Source organism: Thermobia domestica, chromosome 7 (genome assembly GCF_964235325.1).
Source record: "Thermobia domestica chromosome 7, izTheDome1.hap1.1, whole genome shotgun sequence".
Taxonomy (NCBI): Eukaryota; Metazoa; Arthropoda; class Insecta; order Zygentoma; family Lepismatidae; genus Thermobia; species Thermobia domestica.
In genome coordinates this window covers 123,648,931-123,664,922 of record NC_137460.1, presented here as the reverse complement: position 1 = coordinate 123,664,922, position 15,992 = coordinate 123,648,931, and the positions used below count along the sequence as shown (strand labels likewise).

The window sequence follows — 15,992 nt, the reverse complement described above, 5'->3', positions numbered from 1 at the left end:
TTCTCTATAATCAGGGTGAGTTAAGGTGGTCTTTGACCGTAAGGTCGCAGACAGGATCTCCAACAGAGCCCCGTAGCAGGCTAAGAGGAGTGAAGTTAAGGAACCAATGCTCCGTAGCAAGCAGAGGCAGGTTAAGTTGCCAACAGAGCCCCGTAGCAGACTAAGCGGCTGAGGTTGTTATTCCCAGACAGAGCCCCGTAGCAGGCTAAGCCAGGAGCTACTATAGGCGTAGTCTCGTAGCAGACTAGAGGCCTGGGATTAGGTTACTCCAAGTGTCACGTAGCAGACTAAAGGAGGGTCACCAGAAAACTGGTACTGAGCTGGATTCTTCTGTCCAATTTATAGCGTCCCTTGGGTGGCGGTGGCGCTGCTGCTTCAATTTCGTCTTCTGCTCCGTGGGAGGGGCTAAACGTCGTCTGCAGGTGATTGCAGGTCCCCCTGGTGGAAGTTCCTCTTGATGAAGCACGAGGTAGTGTTTATAAACATTTGATGCGTGGATGGGAAATTACAATATTATTACCGGCTTCCTTAGTTTCGAAGCATAATCGTTAAAACAATTTTTAAACAGTAGCTTATTGCTGTACATCAAGTGTGGCTGTATTTGAAAGTCAATGCTTTCAGGAGTATCATAAGTGATCACGAAAACTATGGACATGACAATAATATAGTTCATTTTGGATTATTTTCATGTCTCGATAACCCCTCTGTTTCGGGATAATCCTTAACTCATGTGGAGTACATTTGAAAGCAAACGTGAACATTAGTCTCACCAATGAGCTCAGCGAACCCGAAAACTATCGATTCGACACCAATATCTGCATTTTGGACTATTTTACATGTCTCGATATCACCCCCTTGGTGACCCCCACTCCAGGACCCATAGATAATGAGACGAAATGATCGAAGTTTCATAACAGATAACAGCGACTCGAAGACTATGGATTCGTCACTAATACAGGCCATTTTGAATTATTTTTAACATGTCTCGATATTCCCACCCCTAGTGACCACTCTGATCCACAACCAAATGTACTCAATGCGATTGGAGTTTCACAATTAGTCTCAGTGACCACGAAAACTATGTATTTGACACTAATGTCGACCATTTTGAAGTATTTCACATATCATGGTATTCCCATCCCCAGTGACAACCCTGATCCACGATTAAATGTACTGAATGCGATTGATGTTTCATCATTATTCTCAGCAGCCACGAATACTTTGAATTTCACACTAATATCAATCATTTCACATTATTATTATTATTTACGTCTTGATACCCCCAACCACCGAGGAATGACCCGGGCCTATGACCGACTGTGATGAAGGCAACAGCCAAATTTATTTTAATGAATATTATCAATTTTTTTGTTCAAATATAATATCTATATAGATAACTTCCTGTCCATCCTTCTGGTTTATAGGCGTCAGACAGTGAGAAGGACCGACAGACCTACTGTTTATTTCTATTTATATAATGTAAATCTGAATTTACAATTGAGCTCAGCCACCCCGTAAACTATGGTTGTGACACAAATATCGATCATTTTGAAATGTTATTTTTACAAGTTTCTATAACTCACCCTCTATTAGGGGTGTTCCATAACTCATGGGGGATAAATTTGAAAGTAATGTGAATACAAGTTTACCCAAATATTGGAAACATTTCGTCTTAGTCTGAGATGTGAAACCAAAGTACTAGTGACCAAATCTTTGGTAACTCTTGGTTCTCTCATTTGGTCCCAAGTCTGAGACAAACTGACAGACAGACAGACATACTCTTTGTTTTATTTATATTACATAAGTAAAGGAACACGGTTGTTAAATGTCGCAGCATTCATCTTAGGTACATGAGGTACCAAACAAACATCGTGTGTTCATGGGCGTTTCTTTAAATTTTCACTGGCGGCTCTGAACGAAATTCAATAATATAAAAATTTGTTAGTCTAAAAAGGAGACGTCGCAATAAAATCACTTTCATCATTCATTTGTATCATATAGTAGACAAAGTTCTTTTCTGTTCATATACTAATAAAATAAATGAAATATGTAACGATTTACGTCTCCCACTATGCTTTCAGCTTAAGATCTATCGTTTGATATGAAATGTAAAATATTATCACAGCCAAAACACTCATCCTCATCGTCTGCATTCATATTATAGTAATGAATTTTTCTTAGCATACAGCCACTGAAGTGTGTCTTTTCACAGCTCACTCAGATGCTAAACTTGTATTCGCTTGTATGTGTGTGCGTTCGTATTTTATTTTAACGTTAGAATTCATTTCCATTACCAAGGACGAGAAGACTATGAATAATATACTTTATTTCTTGCTGTCTCTCGAGCTCCTTTGTAAATAAGCAAAGATATAACACACAGTTTTAATGCTTCACGCATAATCATGGAACCAAAACATGAGCTATATTATTATTTATTTACTATTCATATTTCTAGATTCTTTTTTACTTACCCATTTTAATAAAAACACCAAGTAATCACACGCATTCACAGCTATTAAATCCATCGGAAAACGAAACACTGAACACAAACACACTGTATCAAATATCAATCACAATTAATCTTTTCCACTTCTATACAAGCTTTCATCACACACACACACAATCACGTGAAAATCTTCAACAAAAAACGTGTCTTTCACAAAAATATGTCGTAATAAGAATCGGTGCTTTATTCTATGGAATCTAAGACGTAAATACTTTCCCATGTCCTTCAGATAGAAAACAAGTGACTTTGAAACATAAATCAAAGCAACATTCAATTTCAAACCACGTCTTCAACTATTCAAGACCGGATCATACAATTAACCACAATCAATTTCGCGTGCGAACTCAAGGGAATATTCTTTTACAACAACGTCTTCAAATATTCGACTTGAGTACACAAATTCTCATCCTACGTCTTCAAATAAATATGACATCTGATCTGGCGCTTCCTGCAAAACTGACTGAAACTACTCATAGCAACATCCAATTTTCCTATGGGGACATGTTTCGAAAAATATCTCATTACGGCTTCAATACTGTCATCATCATATAATATAATATCCTGAATTTCTATTATGCAGTTCTTCAAATAACAACTTTCATGTGGAACTCAAGGATAACTTCCTTATCTATGCGAGACTTGAATATACGAATCCTCATCCTATTAGGGAAATTCTTTAACACCTTAGCAACTAAAACCAAAAACGATTAATTGAAGCATTATTATAATCAATTCTTCATTAATAACTTTCACGTGGAACCCAATATCTTATTTTCTATGGGAAGCTTCGAACATGGAATATCTCAGGTTCAGTTCATAGCCGACTGCGGGCGGAGTAGAAAATAACTACGCAATACACGAACTATTCAATCTAGACCTGTGAAATCGCTATTGAACATATCAACGACCAATTTTTACGAGAAGAAGAACATGATATATATATCCAGACATGCGTCCAGGAGCAAGGACGGGTCCTACCACTTAGAAACACACTGGTTTAGGACAGGCTTGAGGGTCAAAGGTCAAAATCTGCCATAATGACTGATCTCTACTTCGAGTCCTTCGGATTAGGCGGGACCTGGAAGAACTGGAAAATTCATCCCAATGTGGCGTTAAGTGGAGTTATAACTACTGACGTATTAAAGCGAAAAATGCTTCAAGCATACAAAGAGAAAGTATTGAACGATGTTCCAACGTAATATATATTAGTATGTTATCAAACGTAATAATATGAAAGATATTTTAAGATATATTTATTGAAGTTAGGTTTACCTAAATTACAGATATTATATATTATTTTGGAGTTTGGTCTTTTATAATGAAAACATCTGTGGATTATCTAATACATGGAATACTGAGCATTTATTAAGTTAAAATGTAGATATGAATTTAATATTATATATTTAGTGGAATAGCGGTATTGAATACATGTATGAATTATTTTTATTATAACCCAAAGCGATGAGAGGAGTTCAAAAATGTAATTAAATAAGGAATACACATTTTTCTAAATATGGCGTAGTTATATCTTCAGACTCGTGGTGTCTGTAGAGTACATATGATCTTATTCACTTACGCTATATAAACGTGTTATATCCTCCTATTTTTTTCTGACCCGAACTTTCGAAATATCGACTCCGTAAGATCTTATATTACCGGAAATTTTCCGAAAACTTATACCTGAAATCTAGATTCAAATACATTTTCATTCTCTCTTAACTGAAAGACACATTATTGTGGGAAAAGAGTTGTAAGCACTTGAACTGTAAGAAAATAATAATATTAGTTTTAGAGGTACTAGATTCACAGCAATCTATCGAACAAATAATGCATGACAAGGCGATGATATCACAACTGTGTAATGTACCATTACAGTTGAAAGTAATGGCAACTTTTTTTTACTCACCCTTTACCTAGTTAAATTTTTCTTTAAATTCGATTTCGGTTTAATTACACGATTTATTTATCCTCTTTACTTCAAATGAATGTAATGAATCGAAAGGTCTCATTAGGAATCTTATTTTTACGGAATAACATATTTATATATATTTTGATTAATTGTAAATTCCATTTTCGCATATTCAAGTTGAATAGTAACAAGGTTTACCATGCTGGCGTCATACCGAAACATAGTTCCGTCATTGGATATAAATTTTCTTGAATTCAGACCAATGTAGAATTTAAACAGGTAATTAAACTTTCCTTCACCTCCTCTCACTAGTCCATAGTCACTTTCATATCCGGTTATATCTGGATTTCACCAATTTCTATTTGCTTTGTAATTTCCGCGGCTGCAAGATTTCGCCCTGATTGGAGGAATCCTCCTACCCCTGTCGTTTTCGGCGCAATGTTATCATTCTCAGCTAAAACACCTTACGAAGCACTACCTGTGGAAGTGATCACCATATTTTGACTGTGAAAGGACAGATATTTAATAGAACTAAGGTAACATATAATTTAATTTAATAGTTAAAGACTTACAACTACTTAGGAGCCCAAATGTCTGCATTTTTATTAAATAAACAGTTCATAGTTAAGTGAAATACAAGATTTCGGTTTGCAGGATGCCATGTTGCTGCCAAGATAGAAAAGACAGAAAGAGAGTGATTTTTGATCTTTTAAAACTCAGTTAGGGATTAGGGAAATACGACCTGGTTTCGTACATTCTATAGTGTATACTGTGAATGTGATTTTTTCTTCAGTAATTGCATGTACTAATACTGTAATACTAATCAGCAGAATGGCAGCTTAATTTAACTAAAGGGGTTCCTATTCCTTTTCGAAATTGAACCAGTTTTAGCGAGGGAATGGGTTAGTTATTGTTTGTATTAGATCCTTTTCCCCTCTCAGGGAAAAGGTCCCTCAATAAACTTTGTTAAGGAGCCCCCAGGGCTTCAAACTCCAGTAAACATGTTTTAAACAATTTGCCAGGTCAATTGGACCTAGGGTTTACTCTTCTCATTTCGTCCCCCTAAAGTTCAATAGAGCCAAATTTATATACCGACCAGGGAGTAATGTGTTTTAAATCTAATATGTTAGGTTACTTTCTTCAACATGCATGTAATTAAATGGTGCTTGTTTGGTTTAGTAGTTTAGTATATATATTGTTATGTGTAGTTAGTAGTGTTGTGTGAATGTGTGACGTTACTGTGTGAGGACAGTGTATGTACGTATGTAACCTCATTACCATTTTCAAACTAAAAATAACCAAGCAAGAGTAAATATTATAGTTCTGATTGATAAGTGTGTGGGTGTATTTTAGTACACATTAGATTATTCCTTACTACAGCGCCATCGTGTCCGTTTTCGGTAATCAATTGTTTCTTGACATTACGTCATTGCATGAGTTTGTGATCTAGATTGTTTGATTATAGCCCCTTATTCATAAATTACATCCCGTGGCCGTGGTTTTCGCTTCATATGAGTATACATTCATACAAAATCGCATGAGATCTTACGGTTCTGAAAATTACAGCTTGCTACCTCAATTAGAAACCAAAATATAAACTGAAATCAAGAATGCCTATTTTCTTAATAGAAGTAAGGCTACATGATGTTACTGTTTGTTTCAAAATGCAATATTGAATTCTCTTTTCCCGTTGCTGTAGAGAGATGTCATTGTTGCTTTAGTTTTATCAGCAAATCAGAAAGTAAATAATCATTGACAATTTAACTTCCAGTGAATACACATATCGATTTTTTTTTACAAAACTGCGAAGTAAATAAAATTTGTTGTTTCGTAATAAGAGTCTCTAGTTCGATGAATGTCGTCGTGTATCGGCCTAAGCGTGACATATCATGATAATTATAATTTGTTAGTGTATAATATAATGAGAGTATGGCCTGGGCATGAATACACATAACAGGGTGTCTCTAAAAGTATTGCTTCGTGTATGGAAATGAGTAAATAAATGAATAGATGTAATATAGATGTAAAAATATAGTAATTATATGAGTATAACATAAAATGAATAAGACGATAGGACACCTGTGTACAAATGGATAGGCCCAGTGTACCTTATATATATGTACCTCTTGCGCTTTGGCCCCTACACCAATACATTCATTCAACTGGGTTTGTTATCGGATAGCAAAGTGTAATTTGGAACTATATTTAACATCGTATTTGTGTATTTCATATTAACAGCTCCGGTTCTTAAGAATTTCATCAGATAGGGTAGCATCATGTATTAATTCTTTTGAGGGTTTACAGAAAATGATAATTAAGATGAATAACTGCTATATCCTGGTATCATCGGAAAGTACAGGTTTGGTCCGTTGTACCTTTAAAATTCATTGACCCTCCGAGATTTTTTCTTGCTTTAATTAATGGTAGTTAATTAATGGTAGTTGACAATTAAAGTCGTTGAAAGTCAATGCTAACTCATTTTAAGTTGGCTCAATAAACGAACCAAAAGGACGGAAATAGCCTGAACGAATGATCATCATGGGAGAGCTTTGAAAATCAAAATCTTCGACAAATATGTGTGTTGTTTTGATTTTCTTCCTTCTCTGTGGTCAATTCTAGTATGCCGTCAACTTCGTCATTTATACTTCAAGTACTGGATACTAGTCAAGAACTTTCGGAAATATTGCATATAATGTTAAATTAAACTTTCTCATTTATCTCAGAGCTAGATTGGGTTAAGTCGGTAGTTGGGGTTACATGGATCTAGGTCTGGGGGGTATGGGTTAACATGTGTCTACCTTTGATCACCTTAATACCAAATACTCACCCAATAACTATTGGAAGTGATATCAATTTAATAATTATTCACTTTCCTTTACCATATTTTTCAAAATATCCAGTAACAATTTCCCTCTTTCTCACATTCTTACTTCCCTCTTTTCTCTCCCCCTATCCTATTTTCCTTTTCCTTTCCTCGTCTTCTTCTCCTATTGTGTATAAAACCGAAAAGGGGGTCGTGACTGGGAATTCTATGTATAATAAACACGGTCATGTATTTATTTATTTAATTTTATTTTTCTTCGGAAGTCCGATATAAAACTCTTCTCATTTTGATTGAACCCTGTGTGCTCGAAATTAAGAAATGGATAATATATTCCTATATAATTAGACATAAGCCGATAGCTTCCTGAATATCACCCATCAGGGGTGAAGGGTTCCCACTCACGACATATTCCATGCATCTCATTTATTAGAAAGCGAGTGAAGTATACTTTCTTTCTTTCTTTCTTTCTTTTCTTTTTCTCTTTCTTTCCCTTTTCAACTGAACAATATCATCAAAAAGTATAGAACGTCAAACTAAAAATAACATATATTATTATAATGAACCATTGGTTGAATGCTGTTTTGGCCACTTTTTTTCAAAGTTTAAATCTATCATACGGTGAAGAAATAATTATTTACAAAAATAAATCTGGTGACACCTCACCAAGTTATGCAGTGCCGATTTGAATGTGAAATAAGATAACTATTATTTTGTTATTACGCAATTATTTGAAATGAGATATACGCAGTGGAGCTTTTTCTTGAAATTTCTGTGAACCTAGTTGTTATTCGCAAGTGCGAATCGCAGTAATAGTCATACTTAGAGACCCATAAAGAAAACACTCAACATGTTTAATGTAAATGTGATATTTTGTAGAATAAATATATTTCATTATATGGTTAAATTAGCCCTCTTGCTTCTGAAAGGTTTTTATTACAAAGCATTGTGTCGCATTGATAAACCTCAAAGAAAGCACATGTAATGTTTTGAGAAAATCTTATGGACTTTTAAGAAATATTGTAATATTTTTAAAGACCTGGGCGAATTCACTCTTTTTGCATAATTAGCATAATTTTGAACAACAAAGTCGAGTACTAAACCTCAAAAAGAAAGCATAGTATTATACCTGAAAATAAGATGTCTTTTATATTTTTGTTGATGTTATTGTAGTTGTTCTACAGAAATATTTGTGAAAGTAAGAGTGATATTGATATTCACTCGAAAAAATGAGAATTTGTATTTGCTTATAATTCTTACCCATAATTTCCAAGTCTCCAAACACAACGTCACGCATTAACCTCTGTTGTGGAAATCGATTCATACCAAATGCAATTCCGTCAATCTGGTGCCTAAGAGAGTAAAATATGAGACGTTAAACTTCGTATTTTTAAAAAGAAGATCATGTTTGACCTAAAAATAAAAATATATATATGAGCTTATGATACTATATGAGTATATTTTTATAAGGAACCTGTTCTTAAGAATGGAAATCTCAGAAATATAATTATTCAAAATGTTGTTAAACTTCAATAAAAATTAACTCCACTTTGTTGTTCTCCATGCGTCATATATTGATTTACATAACAACTACATTTAGTATAAACAATTGCAAATTTCATTAATGACGAATATTGAAAAACTCATTAAAAGAATAGAATGTAAGAAATTTCTTACTGTGTCAAAACTAATAACTATCGCATATTAAGTGCATCTGAGAGAACAAATTGTTTAAATGGATGCATAAAAACTATGAAATTAATTTTATCATCTAAAAAGCATCATGTATATTTAAATACGGAAAGATAAGGCCATCTCATAAATCTCTAATTCTAGTTTTAAAGCATAATAATGAACAATAATTTTAGAAATAATTAAAACAATGAGTCGTAAGGTGGCAGTCTTGGCCACGGATTTTAGGAATGATTCAAAAAATGAATCTAAATCTTGAAATTTATCCAATAATTAGCTATTGGATCAGAGGCAATAATCTCTTTGAACAGACTGTAAATCGAGTTTTCGAATTTTCTACGGAATAAGAATATCATACTAGGTTAAGTGATACATTGGGGTTTGTTACACTGTATGTAGTTCTCCAGATATAAGACCTACAAGAAAATGTTTGATTGAAACATATTGGATCTTTTCGCACAAAAATTAGGTTAGCCAGAATGAAACATCTGCCCAATCGTCTTCATTTCCATACCCCATGAATTAAATTTACAATAGGTGGTTGATTAAAATAGCCATCGTCTGTAACTACTCTCTTTTGCTATCGATTAGCCAACGATTAGATTTCATTGCGAAATAGATCTAGAGTCCGCGATACGAGATAGATCTTAAACACCTCAGAATCACCTTTAACAAAGGTATTTCCTCCCAAGGAACTAGTCAATGGGAGAAAACTCGGGGGAATACTTTGGTTATGAAAGGTTTCATGCTGTAACTGATTGAGAGAATCCACCGTTCTCTGCATAATAGCAATGTCGTCCAAGATGAACGCCACGTCAGTTAACTATTCCTGGGTCCTTACGAACACGTTTGGGATGTATTTAATATTTCTTTGCACTGTAACAATTTTCATTCATGTTTACACCTTAGTTAAGAAGAAAATAGTAGATGCTCACACCATAGATCACCATACCAGAAGCAATATTTTCTATGGGTTACAAAATTGTTCTGGATATTGCCTAGAAGCCAATCATTGTCATATCAGATTCATTTCCCATATTATGTAACAATACGATGTAGGAAACCTTACAGTTATTCCTTATAGTCAGAAAACTACACACATCCAAATGTCAGCTCTTATTGACCGATACCAACTTATGTCGTCTCCATGACTCTGACGTTTACACATTAAAAACTGCACAGAGTTGCCAAATGACAGTAGTATGGTGTTTGCTTAACTCGTTTGCAGTATCAATGACATTTTTCCAAAGGTTTGCTTTAAGGTATTCCTGATTAGCTCATCCGAACGTGATTTGATCTGTGTCCACGCGGCTCATTCCGTTATCCTTCGTCATTGGAATGAAGTTTGTAGAAGAATGTTTGCCAACGCTTTCTCACGATTCCTGGCTAACATACAGTTAGAGTTCTCCGCCTTAATGGGCTGAATTACTGCGACATAGTAAAGAAAAATCACTCGAAATTGTATGTTCATCATAGCGCACTTACTGACGACCCTGTTTAACAACGCAGTGTGCATGGTTGTATGGACACCAGAGTTAGTTTGGAATGTGTTTTGAGTTTATGACGCTAGTCGCATGACTTTACTGCATTTCAGTTTTCTATTCCTGAGATGAGTTTTCTACCAGAGGCAGCTTTAGCGGACAGAACGAGTAAATACGAACACACCAAAAAGTTTTTAAAACTATAAATATCAGAAAGGCTGTAAATATATTTTTTCTCCGAAGAGATGAAGACAATACATTGTTTTATTTAAAAAATCAAAAACATTAATACCACATTAATGTTAGTTTTAAAAATTACATCAATTACTACTGCAAAATTCATATAAGAAACAAAGCAAAAAAATAGACGATGAACGCCATGAGTTTTTACTGTTCTGTGGTGAGTTAGAAAGGTTCAGAAAATATTGTGCTAATAACATTGTATCATACCCAATGGTTTAGATGTATCTATCCAAAATTTTCTATCAGTATTTTCCACAATCATTATTTAAGAAAGCATTTATCCTACCTATATACAATCAAGGGAGCGGCCTTAATAATTAAGCCTGATCTTGTATCCATCACGCCAAACTAGAAATATAATTTCTAGCAACCTAATAACACAAATAACAGTCTTCAGCTCAGTCGTGGCTAAGTTGGTAGCATTTGCGCCTTTGGCTTAGGAGACCCGCATTCCATTCCCGGCGTGAGTTTATGTGTTGGAATTCCACGTGAAGCTGTAAGTCCACGTCCCACATAGCCTCGCTGCTGGAAGGGACGTTACACTCAAAACCAAATCAGATCAACAAATAAGATTCTTAGTACCATTATAGCTGCATATCAGAATTTTAGATTATCTTTGAAACAGATAAAAATGCTTTCTCGTCAATAGTCTAAATAGACACGACGGTTATTTTATTTTATATGGAAGCAACATGTTAGTAATTTAAGGAACATGTGCATCACTGTTAGTAGTATTAGTGTCACAGTTACGAGATATCAAAAAACAATAAATGAAATCTGCTACTTAACAGTATACATTTCTAGAGTATATAAATAAATAATTATATTTGACTTAGTGTCATAATGAAAATTTAACAAGGTTCAAAAGATTCTTGTTTTTGAATTTTCCCGAAAACTAGGCATGAGAATAAATACTTAGTCATATCATTTTATTTACCAAAGTTACATCTATCGATTTAAATGTGCCACATTTCCTCGTTGAACACTACTGATATTGTAATATAATGTACTACACAGTGAATGAAATTACATAAACAGAAAGGAGAAGTTTATCTATAAAGCGTTCTAATCATTTTTTTTTTTTTTTTGTATTTTCTGTTTAATTCAGCTTTCCTATATTTGGCGACTGCAATGAGTCTTGTATTACTGTTATTTGATCATAGCAGAAACGGTTACAAAAGGGAAAAAACTATAGTACACATATTTCAATGAAAGAGGTAGGAGATAGACAATGCCCTAGTGAAACTTCAAGTTCTCTAGAGTTAGTACAAATTTATACAATTTAGGAAATAAAGACAATTGGAAGTGTAATCTGGGCATTTATCTAGTTAGATTCTTTCTTTGAACTATGGTAGTTTTCGCCAATTTTCGTTTACTGTCACAGGTGCATTGTGTAGATATGTCACTAATTTTACTTGATAGAATATTAGTAATTAAATATTTGGGAACTTGTCAGTTTGTTTTCTTTATTCTTATTTATTTTCTTATGTTCATCCCACATCGGATTTGCCTTCTTGTATACTGACTGATATTTGTATCTACGGAGATCCGAGATGCCTCAGTGGTATAGTGTTCACCTCTGGTGCATGGAGTCCTTGGTTCGATCCCAGCTGGCGCCAAGCGAACTTTGGAGTAGACAAACACCGTATGCGTGGGTTTTCTCGGGATTTACTCGTTTCCTCCCGCATTATCTTTCCACCAACTCTTTCAAATTCATTCACTTGCCTTAATCATCGTCTCCCTTAACCTGAATAGCATAATTGAAGATTTCGTTTCATTTTATTTACACGTTGTTCATAGATTTTATACTTAGAAATACAACACCTAGTACATAACTGTCGTATTGTATATTTTCATTAATAATAGTAACACAATTTGGTTAGTTGATTTGGAAGATATTTTCTTTTCTTCTTGCTATACTAAATGAATCTTATTAGGGCACTACTTATTGAAGTAAAATTAAAAGAAATGTAATTTTTAGTTTGACGTCCGATGGTTATGTAATGTAAGCTAACGAAAGAGGAGATTAATGAAAGTGAATGATCGTGAACTTCTTCGATCTCTCTCGCTGGGAATCGAACAGGGACCACGAGCTTCAGAGGTGTTTGCGCTAGCCACTAGACCAGCAGGGAAGGTTGGCCTCGTATTGAAGACAGATACGAAGTTTCTCGCTTCCCAAAATAGTACAAGATATACTGGATATTATTTGAGATATTTTCTTTTCAAATATCCCATACGATTATACTAATCATAGGGCCGTGGTTGCGTTCAGTTCTGGTGCTTCGGGTCTTTGGTTGATCCCAGCTCGTGTCAAGTGAGCTTCGTGGTGGACGAACACCACAAGCGGTGTTATCTCGGGGTTTTCCCGTTCCCTAGCACTTTCCTCATTCCACCATTTCATACATTTCTCATCATCACCGTCTCCTTTAGCCTAGCTGGCATAAACGTGGGACGTCAAATTAAAGTTTTCATTTAATTTCATTTGTATCTACATGTATGAGAATAACGTGTTATCCATAGACGGTTGGTAAATAAAATTTAAAATTGTTTAGTCAAATTTATGTGTGCAAAAAGTAAAAGTCACTAAAAATTATCTAGAAATTAATGCATTTTCTAGTTTTACTTTCTTCGATGATGACTTTTAGGCTAACAAAAAGCCTTATGAAAGTAAATGATTAGTCAGAATTTCGTGGAATAAGTAGGTGAAAACAAACGTGAAATCCTACAGAAAACCCACGGATAAGATGTTGTCTACTCCAAACTATTTGAGTATAGGATTGACTGTGGAATCCACTCGAACCAGAAATGACATATATGTTTTTTGCTCTATCCCGATATATTTCATTTTTTGCCAAATTGGCAGCAAAACCAAAGTTATTTCTATATTATGTTCTAAGACGATACCATTTCAGTAATTTTTAAACGAAAAGAAAATGAACATTTCATATTTTTATTATACTGACATTTTTCCCGAATTGTTTATCTAGAGAATATGTAACGTTTTATAAATTATTTTTCTTTAATAAGCACTGTATTTTCTCTTCCTGTCCGTAGTCCAATCAACACTATTTTCTTACCTTTAATTCTGCTGTTCCAGAAATAATTGATTGATTATGTTTGACTTTAGCTTAAACAAAATGTTGTAGATTTACCTGAAATATGCGACCTTAGTTGCTAAGGTTCCTTCCACCTCACATCCTGCATAACATTGGCAAGATTTATCACCTCTTTGCAATTCTATAATAAAACATAGTAACAGAAAATAAGAATAAACTCAAGTACTTGTATGCTACTATAAAGGCAATAAACTGCATCGATAATGCTTACGTTTGTTAACCAAAATACCAGGATAAGTTCATTATATAAAGAGAGACCACTTTACCTAGTAGTATAGGCTATGTCTCTCTGTTATAAGTATGTGTATTGTTCTTATAAGAAAGAAAGTTATAATACATACAATATGCCAGTTGATTCGTATAAAGGACCGCGGGGCCTCGGTGGTAGAGCGTTCATCTCTGGTGAAATTGGTTGTGGATAAACACTGCTTGTGTGGGTTTCCTCGGGGCTCTCCGGTTTAATCTCACTTTTTTCATTCTATCATTTCATTCATTTCTCATCATCACCGTCTTCTTTAGCCTAACCGGCATAAACGTGGGACATTAAACTCAAACGTTTCAATTCATTTTTTGTCTTTGTATATTTTTCAAATCAGATACACAAAAAAAAGAAACTCTTGCAGACAATAAATTGAATCACGCACCATATTTTTCAATTTCGTTTCGTAGATGGGAACCGCTGAGATATTTGCTGTCATCCAAAGGCAAGATGTGTAACTTGCGCTAGCTTTGCAAGAAAACATATTCGCTTTCGTTGAAGAGTTATTATGTGCAATAAGGGATGGACGTAATCAACCGCTACCTGTTAAGATGTTAGTGGAGTGTGTCCATTAGTCAATTGAGCCGAGAGAATTGTTCTAGCTATCTATTGCATAAAGCAGAATTCAAAAGTAAGATTTCACTCTAGAGTTGTATTCTACCCTTAAGATGTGAACGAGTTATATTCCCGGCTCGAGACTATATCGTTCGGATTCAACGTTAAGCTGTAGATTCACGTCACATATAGTTTCGTTGCTGAAAGGAATGTTAAAGAGAAAATCGAAATCGAAGATTTTAACAGATTGACACCGATATCGAACTAGGCTGAGACAATTAACCCGCCTATTTATCGCCGAAAAAGAAAATTGTGAAAGATCTCATCTCAAACGTTATCATGAGTAATAAGGTACATATGAATGTACTAACATTACAATAATACCACTACCACTTGAGTTATCTTACTAAATTACCTATTTCGATAGAACAATATTTACTGACTGCATCAAATTGGCATCCACGAAACCATACTTTTTAACCCTGTATTTTTTTCATTTTTCTATAAAACTGAGAACATTTTAAAATTAGGGATGTTGTTTTGTTCGACTCGATATGATCTTTTTCAGTTGATATTACACCTAAAGAAAAATTAAAAATCAAGAGTTAATATTAATTTTGGCTTATAGAGATATGATTAACCATAATGTAATCTGCCGTCACGCTAGTGTGATAATGGGAACTTCCTTTAATGTATAGTTCACTATCGGTTTCATCTTAATAAGTCGTTTGTTACCGTGCATCATATTTTAAAGTTTACAAAAAAATGTTTAAGAAGTTTTATTTAAAACTATGTACGAGGATTTACAATCACCCATGTTAATGAATATGTGTTTCACCTTTCGTTAAACGTTAGTAATATATTTGTAAAGTTTGTTAATGTTTATTATGTACTATGATTTTCTAATACATTATGGTCTTCCACTCTATCTCACCCTATATAAATATACTGCTGCAATGTATTTTAAAGTTGAAAGCACAACACATGTGTCTCTTCAAGAAAGACATACGAATTATTATATGGTGGAAATTAACAGATGTATCGTATCTGCAGTTACCTATGCTAATATTTATTAATCAAAACATAATTACTAGTTATTCGGCTGAGATATCAATGGAAACATATTTATTGCCTATTTCCATATGTTATGTCAAATTATTCTACGATATGAATAAATTATTCTTCGATAACCCAAACGCCCTCAAGATTACCTGTGGTAGGTGCATCACTACAAAACTTGCACTTAAAAAAACTGGTCATATCAAATGTTCCTTTTAGCATAGAAGTCTTCATTAAAAAAAACTCTTTCTTCTTCATTTTCTACTTACACAGATGAAAAAGTACGGACATACAGTATATATTCTATGAGAACATTTTAAGTTAATTAGAAGCATTAATTATGAGTTTAGC

General features: G+C 34.1%; 1 protein-coding gene across 2 annotated transcripts in view; it reads right to left on the bottom strand.

The window, feature by feature from the left end:
* LOC145688938 (uncharacterized) overlaps nucleotides 1-15,992 on the bottom strand; it is a 344,877-nt gene that overhangs the window by 187,282 nt on the left and 141,603 nt on the right. For both annotated transcript variants that reach the window (XM_081763105.1, XM_081763106.1), the window contains 2 exons: nucleotides 13,805-13,889; nucleotides 8,497-8,588 (listed from right to left, as the gene is read on the bottom strand). In XM_081763105.1, the coding sequence (XP_081619231.1) occupies nucleotides 8,497-8,588; nucleotides 13,805-13,889 (177 nt within the window). The remainder of the gene's footprint in view (nucleotides 1-8,496; nucleotides 8,589-13,804; nucleotides 13,890-15,992) is intronic.